The sequence below is a fragment of the Mus musculus genome, chromosome 2 (genome assembly GCF_000001635.26).
Source record: "Mus musculus strain C57BL/6J chromosome 2, GRCm38.p6 C57BL/6J".
Lineage (NCBI taxonomy): Eukaryota > Metazoa > Chordata > Mammalia > Rodentia > Muridae > Mus > Mus musculus.
In genome coordinates this window covers 164,801,251-164,822,519 of record NC_000068.7, presented here as the reverse complement: position 1 = coordinate 164,822,519, position 21,269 = coordinate 164,801,251, and the positions used below count along the sequence as shown (strand labels likewise).

General features: G+C 47.2%; 2 protein-coding genes across 9 annotated transcripts in view; one reads left to right on the top strand and one right to left on the bottom strand.

The window, feature by feature from the left end:
• Positions 1-392: 392 nt before the first annotated feature.
• Positions 393-17,406, bottom strand: Zswim3 (zinc finger SWIM-type containing 3). The gene is made up of 2 exons (NM_178375.2): positions 17,089-17,406; positions 393-2,763 (listed from the first exon to the last, which is right to left on the bottom strand). Exons 1-2 carry the CDS (start codon positions 17,241-17,243, stop codon positions 831-833), a joined length of 2,088 nt encoding a protein of 695 aa, NP_848462.1. The 5' UTR covers positions 17,244-17,406; the 3' UTR covers positions 393-830.
• The window catches only part of Acot8 (acyl-CoA thioesterase 8), a 27,452-nt gene continuing 8,483 nt past the window's right edge, over positions 2,301-21,269 (top strand). For 2 of the 8 annotated variants that reach the window (NM_001362756.1, NM_133240.2), the window contains exons 1-2: positions 17,639-17,830; positions 19,387-19,523. In NM_001362756.1, the coding sequence (NP_001349685.1) occupies positions 17,703-17,830; positions 19,387-19,523 (265 nt within the window). In that variant the 5' untranslated portion in view covers positions 17,639-17,702. Of the gene's footprint in view, positions 2,380-17,352; positions 17,834-17,860; positions 17,959-19,386; positions 21,178-21,269 lie in introns of those variants that run through there. The other 6 variants (XR_001781109.2, XM_006498831.4, XM_006498829.2 and 3 more) reach the window with 6 other exon arrangements.

The following is a 21,269-nucleotide window of genomic DNA, read 5'->3' as shown; positions in this document are numbered from 1 at the left end:
TGTGGTGTCACACGTATTTAATCCTAGCACTGGGGAAGCAGAAGCCAGCCTGGTCTACATCAAGTTCCAGGCTAGGCTTCTCTCGAAAATAAAATTAAAAAGTTTAAATTAGGAATTTGCCCACAGCGTCCCAGCAAGTGGCTTGCAGTAAAATCTAGGATTTAGGTCGGTCTTTCCTCCTGGTCCCTGACAGGACAGAATGAACAAGACAAGCTACCATCTGTGTTGTAGGATAGGTTGGTAGGAAGAGGGCAGAGTATGGGGGTGCATTACTAACCCTCTGAATGTCAAGTACCCCATTAGACAACATTCATGGTTCCTTTAAAATGACAACGTTTTGAGGCCGCTAGTCTGGGCTACATGAGGCCCCGTCTCAAAAAACACAAACGTGAAACAAAACAAAAACCGACTTTATTAGTGTGAATAAAAATACGTAACAGGTATTTTCTAAAGAGCAGCAACAGTTGACAATCAAGGGCTACCCTCCTCCCCCTCTGTCTCTGGACACAAAGCTCCTTTCCGGGCCCATTGTGTTTATCCTAACCTGGGCAAGGGTTCGTCTGTGTAGGCTGGGAAGAAAGGAGCATGCCCTTTCATATGGAATAACTTTGGCTTTGAACAATGAACAAGGTGTCTACAGAACGCCAAAGGTAGGGCTGAAATGAGGCAGGGTCAAAGGATTGTCACAGTGGAGTCCCTCTCCCCCGAGTTTTAAGATCTTCTTAGCCCTTACCTAGGAAGACACTGATAAAAATACTGACCTACAGTCTGACCCACCACTTTGAACTGTCCCAAGGTGGTTCTGAGATGGGTTCACTAGTACAAACACTTCAATCATGAACCATGGCTTCAGCAAGAGGGGGGCTGTCTGCTTCCTCTAGCTTTCCCCAGAGGAAAGGGAGGCAGCCCACGTCTCTGAAGTCAACTGGCTGCTGACTGGACTCAGGCAGCTGATAGGGGTCTGCCCAGATGTCCACAATCTTGCGCAGGGTGGAGCAGCGCTCCTCCAGCTCTGGCCCCTCGGTCTGCATCAGCAGGTTTGCCAGCTCCCTGCTTAGGTCCCGAATCATGTGGTTCTGACCTTGCTTTTCAGGCTGATCTGTGTTTGGGATGATTCCACGGTCTTGCAGCTCCCCATTGGGGTCAAGGAGGTGCTGGTATTTCTTCTGCCACCGGCAGCACACCATGGCTTCCCCTACTGGCTGCTGGCTGGTATGCAACAGAGCCAAAATGTGGCGGCATGGCAGATGGTAGCACTGTTGAAAGGAGCAGCTGCAGCTACAGCCATCTTTGCTCACCTGGTGTGAGTTCTCTAGCAGCTGAACAGCCACTGAGGAGCCGGCCTCGTCTACCAGGTGGGTGGAATTCTGTACCACCTCCCACTCATTATGACACAACTTGTAGGCTAGTTCAGAGCCACTCTGGTGCAAGATGTCTAGCATGCCAGCCTTGGAGGACTGATCCTGGGGCTGTGGCAACTGAGACTGTGCTGAGTCTGCCTTTGTCTCTTCTACCTCTTCCACAGGGAGCCTGGTGTCACCCCCACCACAAATTCTAAAAGGCTTCTTGGGCCTTGGAGGCGTGCTTGGGAGCCGAGTTCTCCTTAACTTGGGAGCATTTGTGGGCAAGCTCTTCAGACCTTTGGTATTAAAGAAGTCTATGTAATCCACAAAGTGAAGGATGCAGTCCAGCAGAGACCGCTGTTCCCGAAAGAGGCTTGACACCTTGCTGGTGACTATGTCTAGGCTGTCCATGTAGGTGTTACATGCATGCAGGCCCTTCCTCACATGTATGTACCACAGCAGTTCACAGGAGAACCAATGGGCCTGGAGGAAACTGAAGAGTTCCTCATCTAGTAGGACTTGGGACATCTCACAGAGATTTTTTAGGCTTGCATCAGAAGAGACAAACACAGCTTCCCGCAGAGCTTCTTTCATGAGCCTTTTAAAAGACGCATTTACTGAACTCTGGTGTAACTTCTTCTCCAAGAGACGAGTGGTGTGGTAGATAGAGAGGAGAGTGCGGGCAGAGGGGAAGATCTCCTGTAAGATCGCTCGGTGAGGGAATGAAGGGTCCACAAAGACCATCTTGACCTTGGGCCAATCAGAGTTGAATTCTGTAAAGATATTGAGCATCTTGGCCACAGAAGGCGCTGTCTCAGCCTTGAGCACAGCGAAGTGCACCACTCGACTCTCTCGCTCCTTGTTCTCCACCAAGAAAGCATACAGAATATGGCCCTGGCTGTTTTCCACCCGGTGCAGCAAGAGTGTCTCTGGGAATCGGGCGAACAGGTCACTCATCTTGCTGCTCTGGAAGCTGAGTCGGTCTAGGTCTTGGCTGGTGCCCACACTGAAGGAGGCCATTGAGCCCTCGTCCACGGTAAGAAAGTTCTTCATCACTTTTGCTATCTTGGCCATATCAGAAGGACTGATGCCCTCCTGTTCTGGATTTGAGGGCTTGTGTATCTTATCGAGGCAAAATGACGGCTCTACTGAGGGCTTCTCTGCTGTATCAAGGTCTTTCCTGATGCTGAGCTGCACCGGCGGGAGTTTGTGTAGACATATTGCCTGAGGCTTGCTAGCAGGGATTCCTCCAGAAGCATTAGAGTCAGCATGAATGTGCTGGGTATTCAACTCACTGATAAACAGTCTATCTAGAGTCTCGTTGTATTGCAGCAGCAGATACGCTGGACACCTGTCCACCTTCCGAGTTTTCTTCCTGTTTGACTGCGTCCGAATACAGACAAATTTCACCTGCACATATCTAGGGAAGGTAGAGGTGACAATGAGAAAGGTGCTGGTTGCCCCTCTTGTAAGATAAGACCTGGTAGCCATTTATATTGACCAATACATTTCTTAGAGACCACAAAGCCGTCTAGAGTGTGAGGAGAAGAATGTGCAGTGACTCTGTAGTCACAGCACTTTCGGCTCCCCCTTCAAGACTGTCCCTATTACAACACCCCTTAGTTTCTTCTACAAGCTTATCTATTTGTTTGTATTTGTGTTGGTTCTTTTTTTTTTTTTTTTAGTTTGGGGAGTGGAAGGGAGCTCATGATGTAGTCCCAGCTGGCCTTGAACTTGCCACAGCCTTGCTGGCTCTACCTCCCATGAACTGCGGTTACAAAAGTGAGCTATGTACTATACCTGGCCTAAAGGCCCAATTACTGTCATTCTGTCTGTTGCCATTTTTTGCTGCCAACAACCCGCTCTGATGCAGGATGTAAGGGGAAGCTGACACCAGCAGTGGAGGGCTCAGCTAGTCACTGCTTGCTTAGCCAGTCCTAACTGTGCAATATCTAGTCTGAGCACCAGGGGCCATGGCACGAGGATCTAGGCTCTAGGACGACTCTAGGCCTATGCAGCAAGGCCTTTTCTCAAAAAAAACCAAAATCCTTTTCCTTCATTCGGGACACTATTGTCTTAACCTCCACAGCAACATTCTGAGGGCCAGGACTGCCCACTGAGCTCTCCAGGGTCCTCTGGAGATAGCATGTGCCTGGGCTCATTCGTAGGAGAGAACATTTCTGATTGTTCCTGTAAGGAGAAATGGCCATGTTCTCAGGTGTCTATGTTTTGGGGTCTGTGATGGAGAGAGTGAACATCTAAGAAAGACTCCCTCCTGTAGCTTCAGCACTCTGGATGGAGAAGGGTAATTCCAAGGGGATAGTCATCAAATTATCTGCGTTCTCTCTCTCTCTCTCCTCTCTCTCTCTCTCTCTCTCTCTCTCTCTCTCTCTCTCATTCCATTCAACTCCTGGGCTTAAGGGTTCTTTTGGGCTGGCAAAATGGCTCAGTGGGTAAGAGCACTGACTGCTCTTCCGAAGGTCCTGAGTACAAATCCCAGCAACCACATGGTGGCTCACAACCACCCGTAATGAGATCTGACACCCTCTTCTGGTGTGTCTGAAGACAGGTACAGTGTACTTAGATATAATAATAAATAAATCTATTTTAAAAAGGGGTTCTTCCTTCTCATCAACCTTTATGAATGACCCTAAGATCCAGTACTCTCGAATCTGATTTACTGTATTTGATTAAGAGGTCTTACAGACCTGACGATATCAATACAAGTAAAGGTAAAATGGGAAACACTGCAGGCCAAGTTGAGTTTTTTAAATCCTGGCTGCCACCAGGAAGCCTCTTCACCTCTGTGGATACAGTATGCCCATTGTAAAACGGGACAAGCTCATTAGGCTTATCGTAAGACTAAATGAACCACAGCTAAAACATCTAGCCCAGAGCCTGCCTTGGGCTTTTGTTTATGCTAGAGCTAAAGCCAGCTGCTTTTGCAGTTCCCATACCCAGCAACATTTAGTGGGGATGTCTCATGTGCCAAGACTAAATCATTCCTCAATGTGCTCCTCAGACTTAACACAATGCTGCACCTTTAGAAGATGCTTATCAGAGATATAGTGGATGAATGAGTCAAGGGCCACCAGTGGGTGGGATGGGCCACACCCCTGCCTCCTCAGGGAGTGGCCCAGCTGAAACCCCAAGGAGAAGGGAAAAGAACTCTCAGCCTCTAGCTTGACAGGCAGCCTGGGAGCTCCGCCTACTCTTTTCCAAACACTCATCCAGCTGGTCCAGTTCGCCCACCCTGTGGGGCAAGTTTAGGAAAACAGGATATGTCAGTCTTATGATAACAAGGTGGAGGGGCCTGGGGCTGAGAACATCTGTGTCTGTTATGAGCACAGTGCAGAGGTGGCGCCATCTCTAGTTTTGGTCAGGAAGGGCTTGGAGCAGTCCAGGCCAGCACGTAAGGACCAAAGAATCTTAGTTCCCACCCTTCTCCGCCTTCTTGTGTCTTAGGACAACACACTGCCCATGGCTTCTGGTGCCCACTATAAAGTGTCTTCTGGCAGTGGCTTATGTTTGTCCCTTTGTTTGAAAGACCCTCCCACTCTTCATCTCAGAGCACATTCACCGTTCAGGATGCACGGAGCCATCATCTTTTCTAGAAAGCCAGGTCCTACCCTTCTGCTAGCTCAACATCTTAGCCCCCCTCTAGTCATCTGATTACATCGATTGCTGTGTATTTAGTGACAGTTTCCGGAAGCCATTGCCAACCACAAAGCTTTTTTTCCCTATTCCTAACTCTACTACACAGTCAGCTTGGAGTCCTGGGCATTCTTTGAATTCTTCCTTCTCATTCTTTATCCAGATTCCCTCCTTTCCTTGCTTCTATCTTTGGGGGTGGGGAACAGGGCCTCACTTCATGGCCATCTTCCTGTCTTTGCCTACTGAGTGCTGAATTCCAGGCACGACGGCCTTGCCCAGCATCTTCCTCCCTTCTTTTCTTTCCCACTGTGCTAGGGATTGAACCTAGGCCTTTGCACAGCGAGGCTGCTATTCTGCCAGCGGCCTGACTCTAACCTGTACCTACTATGTGCACAACAAGACTTTAGATGCTGCCCCAGTGTCACTACATGCATAGAAGATCCTGCTAAGTTCACACTAGCAAGAATTCTAGTTTGTCCTCATTTTACAGAGGGAGATGGCTATAAGGGGGATCTATATGGAGTATGAGCATCTAAGATTTACTCTGCTAGCCAATACCAGCACATCTGAGGTCTGAACCAAGTTTGCTTGTCTACAGTCTAACTAGTTAGCCATTATTTTGCTCATTTTCCTTCCTTCCTTCCTTCCTTCCTTCCTTCCTTCCTTCCTTCCTTCCTTCCTTCCTTTCTTTCTTTTGGTTTTTTGAGACAGGGTTTCTCTGTATAGCCCTGGCTGTCCTGGAACTCACTCCGTAGACCAGGCTGGCCTCGAACTCAGAAATCCGCCTGCCTCTGCCTCCCGAGTGCTGGGATTAAAGGTGTGGGCCCCCACGCCTGGCGCTCATTTTCTTTAAAAAAAATTTGTCTCTGAGTTCCCAATCCTTACCTGACCTTGACCACATTGGTTAGGTTCAACAAGCCCTTATAGCTCTCTAATCAAGATAGCTCATCAAGTAAAGAACTTTACAAAGTCGTCCTCTGATCCATACACACGAATGCCCTACTGCCTACACATACTGTACACATACCAACCGAAAATCTAATGGTGGTATGGAGACTATGCCTGTGGTCCCAGCACTTGGGAAACTGAAGCAGAAAGACTAACACATGTTTGACACCAGCCTGGGCTACATAGGGAATCATGGGCTAGTCTAGACTAGAAAGCAAGACTCTGTCTCAAAAACAAACAAAAATAGCCAGGCAGTGGTGGCGAATGCCTTTTATCCCAGCATTAGGGAGGCAGAGGCAGGAGAATTTCTGAATTCAAGGCCAGCCTGGTCTAAAGAGTGAGTTCCAGGACAGCCAGGGCTACACAGAGAAACCCTGTCTCGAAAAACCAAAACCAAAACAAACCAAAACAAAAAAAGTATGGAGCTATACAGCTCAGTGGTAGAACCCTCCTTATCTTGATTGTATGAAGCCCTAGGTTTAATCCCCAATACAACCAAAAAACGAGAAACAAAACCAGTTTGTACTTGTTCTGAAAATAGACAGATGCTTCCCTTATCACTAGTCACTAGAGTGCACTATAATGGCTATCTCCACGGTGCACGGCGGCGGTTACGCGGACAGTATATGTGAGAACTATGCCACTTTAGATCAGAGGCTTGAGAGGCCAATGGTTTTGCTGTGTGAGGGGCATTCCAGAGCCTACCCACCTCCTGACATGTGTGTGAGGGGCATCCCAGAGCCTACCCACCTCCTGACATGTTTGTGTGTGTGTGTGGAGGGGGACGGACACAATCATAATTTCATCTAATCCAAAAGCTGTTGCTTGTCAACCCAACATCCTCCAGTCTCCCTGCCAAAAAGAGCCAGTTTTATCCATGTTGTTGTTCCTCCCCAACACAGCTACTTGCTTAGAGCAGCAACAGTCACTTAAGCCAATTAAGGTAACGTTGTAAAGACTGGGCAAGGACACTTGTCCAATTATGGAGAAAGAGCTACAACAGGAAGCCCAGGAAGGGCTCCTCTTTTGGGTGTGACTTCTGCATTTGTGTCGTGTCATGTGGGGAGACCTCAGGCTTGAGGATGTAGAACTGAAGGATGCAAAGAGCCCGGCCAGAGACACGATCACATTTGCAGGCTCACTCTGAACTACGTAGTAGCAACTCCTAAGCAATTTTAAGTTAGTTGTTAGTTAACTGAGGACTAAAGGATCCAATAAACTGACTGGGTGTAGTAGCACATGACAATTTCCAGCACTCAGGAGGCTGAAGCAGGACTGTCAGGAATTCAGGGCCAGTTTGGGTGGGTTATGTAGTACATAAAGAAACAGTCCAATTCCCCTCTCTCAACACACACATAAAACAAAAAGGTATTGTAGAAATATTTTATAGAAATTAATAAGAAAAAAAAGAGCTGAATAAAAGTTTACCTTAAAAACTGAGACTGGGCTGGTGAGATGGCTCAGTGGGTAAGAGCACCAGACTGCTCTTCTGAAGGTCAGGAGTTCAAATCCCAGCAACCACATGGTGGCTCACAACCATCCATAACGAGATCTGACTTCCTCTTCTGGAGTGTCTGAGGACAGCTACAGTGTACTTACATATAATAAATAAATAAATAAATAAATAAATCTTTAAAAAAAACAAAAAACAAAACTGAGACTATAAGCTGGGAGGTGGTGGTACATGCCTTTAATCCCAGCACTTGGGAGGCAGAGGCAGGCAGATTTCTGAGTTCGAGGCCAGCCTGGTCTATAGAGTGAAATTCCAGGCCAGCCAAGGCTATACAGAGAAACCCTGTCTCAAAAAAACAAAAACAAAAACAAAAACAAAAACAAAACAACAACAAAAAAATGAGAATACTACAGGATAGGGGCTGGGGAGGTGGCTGCAGTGGGTTGGCATGAGGCTGCTTCTATTTTAATGCTAATACTGGTTTCTCAAGACAGGGAGAGTGTACATGCAGACCCAAGTGACACTATGTGACCTTGCCCCAAGTTATTTCTGATGAGTAAATAAAAATGTTGATGGCCAATAGCTGGGTAGAAGAGACATAGGTGGGGTTCAGGGCCCCTAGGTTTGGGGGGTTGGAGACGACAGATGAAATGCAGTAATTAGTAACTCAGGGTTATCTATAAGAAAGTAGATTCTAACAGCATAGAGGGGAGATATCTGCCCAGGACGTGTGCTGTTTAAGGCTTATTGTAAGTGATAAAAGTTGTGTGTGTTTTTTAATCTGGGATCTGAATGATCAAAGGTGGGGTAGACACTCCTAGATTGGGATTAGATAAATCCTACAACAGGTGGTCAGTTGCTCTTGCAGTTCCTAGCACCCACAATAATTACTAAATCCAGTTCCAGGGGATCTGATGCCCTCTCACACAAGCCTTGGAAATTCAAAGCCAAGCAGGACAATACAGCTAGCCTCGGGTAGGCAGAGATACCTCAAAAGAAGCAGAGCGGGGCAAGAACCTTGCCAACTTGACACAAACCCAGATACATCTGGGAAGAGGGATTTTTTTTCTTTGTGGAGACAGTCTCTCAGTGTAGCCCTCCCTGTCCTGGAACTTGCCATAGAGACCAAGTTGACCTCAAACTCAGAGATCCACCTGCCTTTGTTTCCTGAATGTTGGGATTAAAGGAGTGAGACACCATACTGGACGAGGAAGAGAGGCTCTTAACTGAGACAATACCTCCATAAAATTGGACTGCAGGCAGCAAACCTGCAGTAAATTTTCTTGATTAATGATTGATATGAAAAGGCCCATGAACTGTGGGTGCTGCTACCCTGAACAGGTGTTCCTGGATGGTGGAAGACAGCAGACTGAGCAGGCCCTGAAGAGCAGGCCTCTGCATCAGCTCTGTCCTCCAGGGTCACTCCTTGACCTCCTGCCCTGACTTAACAACACACTGTGATGACTGTAGAGCTGCTGCTATTGGAAAGAAACACTTTCCCCCTCCAGCTGCTTTTGGTCACAGTGTCCTCTCACAGAGACAGAGACGAAGTTAGGGGTAAATAGTGCCTGATGAGGGTTGCAGTTCAGACCCCAGCACCCATGTACTGTGAATCCTAGCTCAGAGCGACCCAAGGTAGCCTTCTAGCTTCAGCACGTGCAGTGGACAGAGGAACCCACACAAAAACACATGCTCACACAAATACTTACAAAAACAAGTCTAAACTTCCTAGCATAGAACCTGGAATATGTAATTCCAGACAACTTGTTTGAAAAGGGTAGTTACTGAACTGGAGAGCAATGCACAGAATCGCTGGAGTGTCTCATGGACTCTAAAGAACATAAACTCCCAAACAGAGGGGCTGGGGCAGGCTCAGTCTGTAAAGTGCATTAAAAAAAAATCACAGACTTTCTCACTTGATAGAGTTGTCTTAGAGAAAAATAAAAACAGAAGTCTTGATAGATTTGTGTTACTAGGAAATATGTACTTGGCCTTTGTCCTGCTTCCTGGTCTATATGCCTAAATTGCTTTTAGTTTTCAAAACGATAAGTGTCTTTATATAGGCCAATGAACCACTGAAGGCTGGAGGTTACTCACTGGAAAATTCATTACAGGCCAGGGTAACTTACAATGCAGCCCAGTTGTCCTCGAACTCAACAGCAACAAACCCCGGCTCTCCTGCTGGGCACCGTGGTGGGTGCTTGTAATCCCAGCATTCAAGAAGCAGAGTGAAGAGTGTCCCTCAGGTTCAAGTCCAGCTTGTTCTACATGGAGCTCCAGGCCAGCCACACAGTGAGACTCTGTCTCAAAAGCAAAACCACACAAAACCTAACAAAGACAAAACAGCCCCAATTACAGTAAAAAGCACAGGAACGAAGGGCAGCCAACCAAGAAAACGCGGTCTCCATATTCTCTCCTTCACCAGCTGCTGCCATGACCTGCAAGAGGGTCTCTTACAAACTGGGCTTGAAGAAGTCTTGACTGTCTGTTTTCCAGACAGGCTTTCACTGTGTAGTCCTGCTTACCTGGAGCTCTCTATATAGATCAGGCTGGCTTTGAACTCACAGAGCCCTAGTAAGGAGGTAAGGATACGCACCACCACATCCGGCTGAAGTCTCCATTCGTAAATTCTTTGCCACATGAACCTGGGGACTTTTCTAACTAGGGAGCCAGTGAGATGGCTGAGGTGATTTCCATCCCTGGGAGCCTCATGGTAGAAGGAGAGAAATACACCCAAAAGTTTTCCCTTTTACCTCCACATAAATAGAATACAAAAACAAATTTCCAAAAATGGAAATTTCTAATTGATATCTATTTCAATCTTATTTTATTACATTATATGTGGATGTTCTGTGTGCATGTATGGCTGTGTGCCACATGCATGCAGTGCCCTGGAGGCCAGAAGAGGCTGGATCCCCTGGAATTGGAGTCATGGATGGTTGTGAGCTGGGAATCAAACCTGGATCTTTTGCACAGATAACAAGTGTTATTCTGGGGCTGGAGAGATGGCTCAGTGGTTAAGAGCACTGACTGCTCTTCCGAGGGTCCTGAGTTCAATTCCCAGTAACTACATGGTGGCTCACAGCCATTGGTAACAAGATCTGACTCTCTCTTCTGGAGTGTCTGAAGACAGCTACTGCGTACTTACATAGAATGAATAAATAAATAAATAAATAAATAAATAATAAAACCAAAACAAACCAAAAAAAGTGTTCTTCCAAAAACAAAAAACACAAAAACAAAACAAAGAAAGTCGGGCAGTGGTGGAGCACACCTTTAATCCCAGCACTCGGGAGGCAGAGGCAGGCAGATTTCTTAGTTTGAGTCCAGCCTGGTCTACAAAGTGAGTTCCAGGACAGCCAGGGCCACACAGAGAAACCCTCTCTCGAAAAAACAAACAAAACAAGTGTTCTTTTTTTTTTTTTTTTTTTTTTTTTTGGGTTTGAGACAGGGTTTCTCTGTGTAGCCCTGGCTGTCCTGCCACTTACTTTGTAGACCAAGCTGGCCTCGAACTCAGAAATCCACCTGCCTCTGCCTCCTGAGTGCTGGGATTAAAGGCGTGTGCCACCACGCCCGGCTTATTTTATATTTCTAATTATTATACAAAATAGTGTAATACAATATGCCATTCAAACATATATACCATTATATGTACCATATTGACTTCATTTATATATGTATTCACTAGTGTTTTTGAGGCTGGGTCTTATACTGTAGCCCAGGCTAGCCTGTCACTTGCAGTAATTCCCTGTGTTAGCCTTCCGAGTGCTGGATTTATAGGAGTGTACACCACACTTGGTTGATGTGGAACTAGAGACAGAACCCGGAACTCTGTGCATGCTAGGCAAGCATTCTAGTCAACTGGGCTGCTTTCCCAGGCTGCCTCTCCCTCCCTCTCTTGTTTTTCTTTTCTGTGGTGCTGAGTATTTAACCTAGTCCCTTAAGAGCGCCAGGCAAATGTTCTGCCACCCACAGTTCATAAATGAAACCATCCTGTCCCCTTCTCTTTGTGGTGCTGGTATTAAACCGAGGACCTTGCTCAAAGAAGTTCCTCGCTTTACCACTGAGCCACGGTCCTTGCCTTCTCACATCGCCTTCCTTTTTTTTTTTTTTTGAGACAGGACACTACCTGTAGCCCAGGCTCTTTGAACTCATTATGTTGCTGAGGCTGGTCTCAAACTCATGGCACTATTCTTGTCCTAGCCTCCCAAGTGCTGAGTTTACAGTCTGTGCTGCTGGTCCTGCGAGATTCTTTCCTACCTATCACTTTCTCTGGGCCACTGTAGTTACAGCTTCAGCAAACAGTCACTGATTCGGATGCTACATGCATCTCACTTCTCATCAAACTCTCCCAGTGCTGGGGCTCAAACCCAGGGCTTTCCATATGCTCCACAGATAAGCACCTAACTCTCAGCTATATTTCCCCACTCTACCTCCTTTTCCTTTCCCTTTTATGTTTGTAAGATTTACTTTTAGGACTAGAAAGATGGCTCAGTAGCTCAGCAGTTAAGAGCATTTGCTGCTCTTCCAGAGGACTCAGGTTCAATTCTTAGCTTCCACATGGAAGCTCACAACTGAACCTACCAGTGGAATTGACACTCTCTCGTAAGCTGTGGGCACTGCCTGCACATGGTACACAGAAATACACTCAGGCAAACACGAATACATATAAAATAAAAATAAAATCTCAAAGAGACTTAAGTAATTGTAGCTTTAGTTATGTGCATGTCTGTATATGTCCATTTGACTGAGTACAGTGCCCTCAGAGTCCTGCAAAGGGCATCAGATCCCCCGGAGTTGGACAACAGGCAGTTGTGAGCTGTCTGACAAGGGTGCTAAAAACTATAGTTGAATTTCCTTTCAAGAGCAGCAAGGGCTCCTAACTACTGAACCAGCTCCTCATTTCCTAAAGGACAAAATTTTGCTGTGGAGGTTAGAACTCTTGTCCTAGGTCATGGACAAAGGCTAGCTGATTCCAGATCTGTCAACCTCCAATCCTTATGCCTGCCCTAATCCTTATGCCTGTTGTTCATCTTGAATTCCTAACTTCCTGTATGTGTACCTGCCATTGCTATCCATATAATCTCTGTATTATTAGTTTCACATAAAATTTTAAAATTATTTTGCATGTATGGGTGCACCGCTGGCATGCCTGGTGCCTATGGAGGTCAGAAGAGGGCACCAGATGCCCTGGAACTAGAGTTACAGACTGGGCATTGAACCCAAGTCTACTTGAAGAACAGCAAGTGCTCTTAGCTTCTGTGACATGCTCCAACCCTCAGAGGATGCCCTTTAAATCAACCTGCCATGTTTACTCTGTTTAGTAAGGAAGCTCATGTGAATATAGTGGAGAAGTTCTTATTAAAATCACCTCTTCATTAGTATATGTGGTGGCTTGAATAGGAAGGGCTCCCATAGACTCATGTGTTTAAATGCTTGGCTATAGGGAATGGTATTAGGAGGTGTGGCCTTGCTGGAGTAGGTGTGGTCTTGCTGGAGAAAGTGTGTCACCGCAGAGGTGGGCTTTAAGGTCTCACATGCTCAAAGCTAGGCTTTCTGTGGCAGTTCTCAGCCTGTTGCCTGAGGCTCAAAATGTAGAATTCTCTGCTCCTTCTCCATCACCATGTCTGCCTGAATGTTACCATGTTTCCTACCATGACAATAATGAGCTAAACCTTTAAATTGTAAGTCAGCCTCAATTAAATGCTCTCCTTTCTGTCACTAGTGCTTTGGCTTGCTACTTCTCTCTTCTCTGTCATTGTTACTTCAGTTCTCTCACCTGGCCTCCCTTTGGCATCTTCCCAAGTATCACAATTCAGGTAACCAGGCTTTCAGAGTGGAGCGGATTGGGAGGTAGGGACAGGAGGACATGTATACATGTGAAGTGCATGTCAGGTCAACACTGGGTATCTTCCTCTGTGACTCCCCATCTTAGCCGCCTAGCTGGTTTGTAGCAGCTTAATATGTAAACCAGGCTGTCTGAAACAGGGATCTGCCTGCCTCTGCCTCTGTGGTGCTGAGATTAAAGGCGTGCATCAGTATGTCCTGCCTTTCTGCCATGTTTTCTGAGACAGGGCTTCTCACTCAACTGAAGCTCACAGATCCAGCTAGGTTAGCCAGGCAGAGAACTCTGGGAATCCACCACCTGTCTTTGCCCACCCGACACTGGGGACCCAGAGCACATGACAGCGCCCAGCCTTTAAGCAGAACTGGGGATTCGAACTCAGTTCCCCGTGCTTGTGTGGCAGACATTTTCTTGCCTGAACAACTTCCCTTGCCCCTATTTATCTTGGGGCTGGAGAGATGGCTCTGCAGTTAAGAACACTTGCTGCTCTTCCAGGGGACCTGACTTCAGTGCCCAGTACACATATGGTGGTCCTCAACTGCCCGTGACTCCACCTCCATCGGATCCAATGTCCTCTTCTGGCCTTCATAGACAGAAATATAAATAAAAATGAGTCTTTAAAACTTAAAGATGAGGATGGAGAGATGACTCAGTAGTTAGGAGCACTGACTGCTCTTCCAGAGGTCCCTAGTTTAATTCCCAGCAACCACATGGTGGCTCACAACCATCTGTAATGGGGTCTGATGCCCTCTTCTGGTGTGTCTGAAGACAGCAACAGTGTATTCATAAACATAAAATAAATAAATCTTGGGGCTGGTGGGATGGCTCAGTGGTTAAGAGTGCCGACTGCTCTTCCGAAGGTCCCAAGTTCAAATCCCAGCAACCACATGGTGGCTCACAACCATCAGTAACGAAATCTGATGCCCTCTTCTGGAGTATCTGAGGACAGCTACAGTGGACTTACATATAGTAAATAAATAAATAAATCTTAAAAAGAAAATAAATCTTTAAAAAAACCCAAAAACCAAAAAAACCTTAAAGATGAAAATAAAGGCCTAAATTCATATTTTTTTAGAGCAGTACCCATTTCCCTAAATCATGTTTAACCCTTGACAACTCATTTACTCAACAATCAATGCCTACCACGAACAACTGCCATGCTGGGTGCTAGACAACCTGCTTGTGGGGTAGCTTAGCAAGGTACCACCACAAAGCACGGAGTCCAGGCGCCTCAGTTGTGGGAAGGACTTTCTGACAGATTGCAACTGCCCTCGCCTTCTGCCAAGCACGGCAGCCCAGTTGCTACAGGATGCCATCTTCTTCACAGATCTGTGTCTTCACTCCCATGGGTCTGTCTCATCAAATGCCTGCCACTCAGTGCTCAACCACTGCTCTCCTACTGCTGGCCTCTATTCATTCATAGGCCCAGGGGAAAGGAGCTATTTCAGTGGGAAGCCTTGTATGCATCTCCAGTATTTGTTACTTATTTCTTTTGTATCTCTCTCTTGGGGGAGAGGGGACAGGGTCTCTCTATTCAGCCCTGGTAGGTCTGGAATTCACTATGTAGACAGGCTGGCCTTGAAGTCAGAGAGACCCACCAGCTCTCTAGTGCTGGGATCTCAGGTGTATACCACCATGCCTGATTTTCCTTTGTATAACCCACTTATTTATTTATTTAAAGTACACTGTAGCTGTCTTCAGACACACCAGAAGAGGGCATCAGATTTCATTACAGATGGGTAGTTGCTGGGATTTGAACTCAGGAACTCTGGAAGAGCAGTCAGTTCTCTTAACCACTGAGCCATCTCTCCAGCCCTGTATAATTCTTTTATATTTTACCTATTTGGTTTTTGGAGAAGGGTTTCACCCTGTAGTCTGGGCTGCTTTGGAGTTCACTATGTATTGTTGGCTGCCTTCAAGTCCCATCCTTTTGAGTGCTGGGATTATAGGGCAAGAGCTACCACATCCCCCCTTTTGAACATCTCTTTGAAGGCATCTGCCCCTTAGAGGCATGGTTTCCAGATTCCCCAACACGCAGCTGTTCAAACCTCTTACATAACACAGATGCTGTTTGCATATAGCCTCCCATACATTTTCAATCATCTCTAGGTTATACTAACCAATGCATGTAAATCCTAGGTAAATAGTTTGGCTGTGCTGGTAGGGAAAGAAAGACAAAGGAAAATGTCTCAGTCAGACATGGCGGTTCACGTCTGTCATCCCCAGCACTTGGGAGTCTGAGATAAGAGAATCCCCATGGGTTGGGGGCTACTCAGGCTATATAAAGAGGGCTTGTGTAAAAAAACAAACAATCAAAAAGTGTATTTTCAGGAGACGTTTAGTTTCCTTTATAATATTAACTTTTTTTTTTTGAGATAGGAGTCTTTGCTGCCCTGGAACTCATTACTTAGGCCACGCTGACCTTCAACCCACAGGCACAGACCCGCCTCTGTCTTCCAAGTTCTGGGACTTAAAGGCATACACCACCACACCTGACAGACATTCAATGCATACGTGTGGGCCTGAGAATGTACGTGTGCTGTGTGCTTGCAGGAGCCCTTAAAGGATTCCTAGATCTGGAGTTACAGGTGCTGCCAATCCACCATGCGTGAGCCTCAGTCCTCTTCCCCACGAGCTATCAGTCCAGCCCCCCATTTGTTATTTTCATCCATATTAGTTTCTAAGTCCAAGTAACTCCTTAGGGACACTTATTCATCTTTATGTGTACCCAAGAGTGACCCTGGACTTCAGAATGGAGCCAGAACACAGCCAGGCTCTATAGTCTGGAAAGTACTGTCCAAAGAGCTCAATCCCTGACTCAAACTTTGGTATATTTTGACACTCAGTTGGCCTATATGTTGTAATTAAAACTTGAATTGACTTTCAAATTGATTCATATGATTAGATTTCACAGCAAAAGACTGGGCACACAAACCTTCCTTTTTACGAAGGGGCGGGGCTGCTTCCCATTTCTCTCTGTCTCTCCCTCCCGCCCCCCAACTCCCCACTTTGGTTTTTCAAGACAGGTTTTCTCTGTGTAGCCCTGACTGTCCTGGAAGCTGCTCTGTAGACCAGACTGGCGTCGAACTCACAGAGATCTGCCTGCCTCTGCCTCCTGAGTGCTGGGATTAAAGGCTTCCACCACCAACCCCCTTTCCCTGTATTTTTTTTTTTAAACCAAACTGATTTGTCTCAAACTCATGACCCGCCGGCCTCAACCTTTTCGCATTGGGCTTCTAAACCTGCACCCTTATTCTTTCTTTCAAAGAAAAACTAAAAGCTAAATTTATAGTAGGCTGTTTCACCTGAACCCTAAAAGCCCTGGCGTTTTCATCAGCTTTTAGCCCCTAAAGTCAAATGAGTCAGGGAGCTACCACCAATAATTCTGACACACAGCCCTGCAGAGTAAGAAAGGCACTCAGGGAGCACCACCTTGGATAAGGAAGGTGTTTGAAAACGGCTGTATCTGGAGCTCAAGAATCATTTACAAAATCAATCACCGAAAAGAACCAACCAACCAACCAATGAGCACCATTACTGCTTTGTAAAGAGGAGGCTAATGGAGGAAATTATTACTAAGGCGTTTCAATTCACTCCTCAACCAGCCTTGCGCTTGAGATAGATTCTCTCAACAAACAAATAAAACGGAAAAACAACAAGATGCAGTTACTGCGAATTCCCAGGAAAGCTCGTGAATGAAGGAGTGGGAGCAAGCGCGGCGGGTAGCAAAGGCCACGCCGGTGAGGTTTCCCTCGTTTTTCCGCAGGCACGGGGAACGTGGCTCCTCCATGCACGCCCTCCTCCTCCAGGCAGCCCTCCTCCCCACCCTCCTGCCCCGCCCTTACAGGATATCCTCGCGGAAAGAGGTGCCGTTGTTGAGGTTATGGAAGCGGACGGAGATGCAGTCCCTGACAATGAAGGAGCACCTGGTCTCCTTTTTGTAGGCGCTGAAACACTCCTTGAAGTCCTCGTAGGTCTTAAAGCAGCTGCCTAGCTCCATGGCCGGGGACTGGCCCTCCTAGAACCTAGAACCACGGCAGGGGTCAGAGGTCACTGGGTAACGGCTGGCACGGGCCCAGCTGCGGTCCCGAGTGAGTGGCTTACAGGGCGCTTGGGAGGAGCCCAGAACAGGAGGAGACCGGTAACAGCAACCTAGGGGCGACTTTGCTCAGTGACAGAAGAGGAAAGACGCTCATCCCTTATTATTCATCTCCAAGGCTCCGCCCCCTCGCTGATTCACCCAATCACACGCGGATGTCCAAAACTGACACAAATATCCTCCAATCTTAAGATAGAGCTAGCCGCGCCCACTCTGAAATTGACAAGCACATCGACCAATCACAATCTGCGTCTCGCTCCCCGGAGCCCTTGGGATTTCCGGCCCCTGGAGCGACCTTCCGGAAGCGCTGGGAGCCTATATAAGTTTCCGCGTTTCTCTCAACCGCAGCCAGCAGTGAAAATGTCAGCGCCAGAGGGTCTGGGAGATGCTCATGGCGACGCCGACCGCGGCGACCTTTCCGGGGACCTCCGTAGTGTGCTGGTCACGAGCGTGCTCAACCTCGAGCCGCTAGATGAAGATCTCTACAGGTAGCCGGTAGCGCCTCTGAACTAGGCTCGCACCCCTCTTTCAGTATAGAGTCGCGATTACTGCCATCTCCCTGTGAACCTCAGTTCTGGGGTTAAGAGTTGGATGCAAGCTCTGCTGCAGTTAGAAGGCATGTCCCTGGCATCCATCCTTGCTTCCTCTTCAGGAGGCGATCTGGGGGGTGGGGGGGGAAGGTGTGTGTGTGTGTGTGTGTGTGTGTGAGAGAGAGAGAGAGAGAGAGAGGGAGAGAGGGAGAGAGGGAGAGAGGGAGAGAGGGGACAGAGACTCCGCTACCCCACAAGGCAGCTTAATCTGGTAGACTGAGTGTGCGTGTGTGTTCGTTTGTTCAAGCCATCCCTTAATGTCTGGTAAGTCATTACTTATCTTTCACTGAAGTGGGTTTGTAACAATTTTTTTGTTTTGTTTAGAGACAAGATGTCACTAAATATAGTCCTGGATGACCTGGAATTCACTATATATATATGAATGGAGAGGGAGAGAATGAGAGAGAGAGTATATATATATACACAGCAAGTTGGCTTGGAACCCACAGGGATCCACCTTCATTTGTCTCTTAAGCGCTGGCAGGAGTTCACCACCAGGTCTAGCTGGTTGTCTTGTTTTGTTTTGAGACAGGCTTTCTGTATAGCCCTCCCTGGCTAACCTGGAACTCTGTGTAGACCTGGCTGGCCTTGAGCTCACAGAGGCCAGTGTATCTCTGCCTCCCAAATCCTGGGCTCAAAGGTGTGTACCACCATGCCTGTTCAGTGACAGTTCTGACCCATGCAGCCCTTACGACTTTATCAGAAGCTATCGTTCTTCCAGCTAGGTAATTACTGTCTTGGGCCAGGAGCGCTTTTCAAATTGTTCTGTAAAGAAAAAACTGACAATCTCAGGGTTGAGTGCTAGGACTCAGGGTTCAGGCTCCAGCACTGGGCAAGCCCTTTCACCTAGATTAATCTGCAGGTAGCCGGCAGCGCCTCTGATTTCGGCTAGATTAATCTGCATTCAGTTTCACAACCTCAGACTGTTTTTTTTTTTTTTTTTTTTTTTTTTTTTTTAAGGGAGTTATATGGGAAGTCTTGAAGTCCTTTTAGCTCTGAAACTAGTTCCTGGAAGAGCTGCCTTGTCATGGTTAAGGAGTGCCAGCAGCAAGCCTTCATCCACACAACCCAGTCCCAGATCTGTTTTTTTTGGAGTTCCTCATGTCTGTTCAAGGCCTCAACAAACTTCTGGCCTCTCCCTTTCCCTGGTTTGGGGCGGGGAAGCTGTGGACTTGAGACCTCCCAGGGTTGGTAAGGGTTGAACTGTGTGGACATGCTTCCTGTACTCTTGCTGTAAACGAGGGAGCTCGCGCTTATGTTCTGTTTGAAGTCCACAGAAAGCTTGGGTAGATGCGTGGACGAAAGATTTGTGCGGTGATGTAAGAGATTCGAGAGCAGACTCGTTGGCCTCCCTCGGGTTCTGAAAAAGGACCCAAGTAACCTTAAACCCTTTACTGGAGGCTTACGGAGTTCACAGCGCCCCTCAAGTCTTTTCCACTTTCCTCTCTCCACAGAGGAAGGCATTACTGGGTACCTACCTCCCAGCGGCTCTTTGGGGGTCAAATTATGGGCCAGGCCCTGGTGGCTGCAGCCAAGTCTGTGAGTGAAGACGTCCATGTCCACTCCCTGCACTGCTACTTTGTCCGGGCAGGTAAACCCCGCACCCTGGCGCCTTGCTTGCAGCCACACTTGGTAGCCCAGTGGTTACTTCTTCTTTCCTGGCTTTGAAGGCTAACTCAAGGGTAGGAGGAGAGTTAGCGAGGAGGATGAAGAAGGGAGAGAGAGATGATTCCCTGAAAGGTACCTGAGGGGCAGAGCATGCAGCTTAGTACTAGCACACTTGGCTAGCACCAGGAGGGGTCTGTGTTCTATCTCAGGGACCAGAACAAGCAGGGAGGGAGCCCATCACTTGGCTTAGGTCTGCAACCTCAACAGTTTGGGAGGCTGAGACAGGCTCTGGAAACAACCTGCATCCATATCACACTCACTGAGACTCATTAAGTGCATATTCTGTTTCTTTTTAAAACTCTTTTAAAAAATTATTTATTTTATATTATGTGAATACACTGTAGCTGTCTTCAGACACTCCAGAAGAGGGCGTCAGATCCCATTACAGATGGTTGTGAGCCACCACGTGGTTGCCGAGATTTGAACTCAGGACCTCTGGAGTAGCAGTCTGTGCTCTTACCCACTGAGCCATCTTTCCAGCTCCATATTCTGTTGAATGACGTGGACCAATGCTTCTCTGCTCTCAGTGGGTCTTCCCTGGAGCTTTCTTGGTTGATTTGATTTTGAGATAGGGTCTCATTGTGTAGGCCTGGCTGGCCTCAGCCTTTATGACCTCAGGCCGGGCTCTGTTCTTTCTTCATTCTTTCTGCCTGCCTCTGCCTCCCAAGAGCTGGGATTAAGGGCTTTTGCCACCATACCCAACCTTCCTTCGTTTATAAAAAATATGTATATGTATGTATGTATTTGCTTATTTTTGAGAGATAGATGTGTATATGTCTATGCCTAAATGAGTTCCACGCTGCTCTCCTGCTGTCTGAAGAGGCAGTGGGTACGCAGGAGTTTGGAGTTACTAGGCCTTGTGAGCCACCCTGTAGGCAGTAGGAACCAAACAGGTCCTCTGCAAGAGCAGACAGTGCTCTGAGCTCACGAGCGCCTCACTGTCCTTGCTTATGTTGTTTTGAGACAGGGTCTCACTATTTAGCCTGGCTGGCCTGAAACTCACCATTCAAACCAGGGTGGCCTCGAATTCACAGCGCTCTGCCTGCCTCTGGCTCCTGAGTGTTTTGGAGTAAGGGCCTGCACCTCCATACCTGGCTCTCTTCATTCTTTATTCTCTTCTAGTGTCAAGACTGCTAAGTCTTCATAGGGCTGTAAACTGCTATTGGGATAGAAGGTGGGAGGTTTGGAAATTCAGTTTCAGCTTTATAGTAATTAGCACAGTAATCTTGAATGAGGTTACCTTCTTTGGCTAAGATTGAGCTCATCTGTGAAACAGAGGGGAGGTGGGACCAGAGATGTTTCAATAGGATCTCTTAGACTCTTTAAGCTCTGTGCTCAGATACGGGGGACTTCTCATTGAAAACCCTTGGTCTGGGCTGGCGATGTAGTTCAGCACTTGCATGCTGCTTGCAGAGTGGTGGCCTCATGTGTCCCTTGCTGGCCTCAGGCTTGCTGTGTAGCCATGGATGTCTCTAACTAATGTTCTGATCTTCTTGCCTGCAGCTCCTTGGTGCTGGGATTATAGGTACCACCAAACCTTTGCTGCTCTGTAGAACCCAGGATTTCCTTCATGTTAGGCAAGTCCTGTACCAACAGAACCTCGTCCCAGCCCAACCCTGGCCTTCTTATCCTGTGATTCTTTTAGCTAAAGAGATGCCCTACTGGGTTT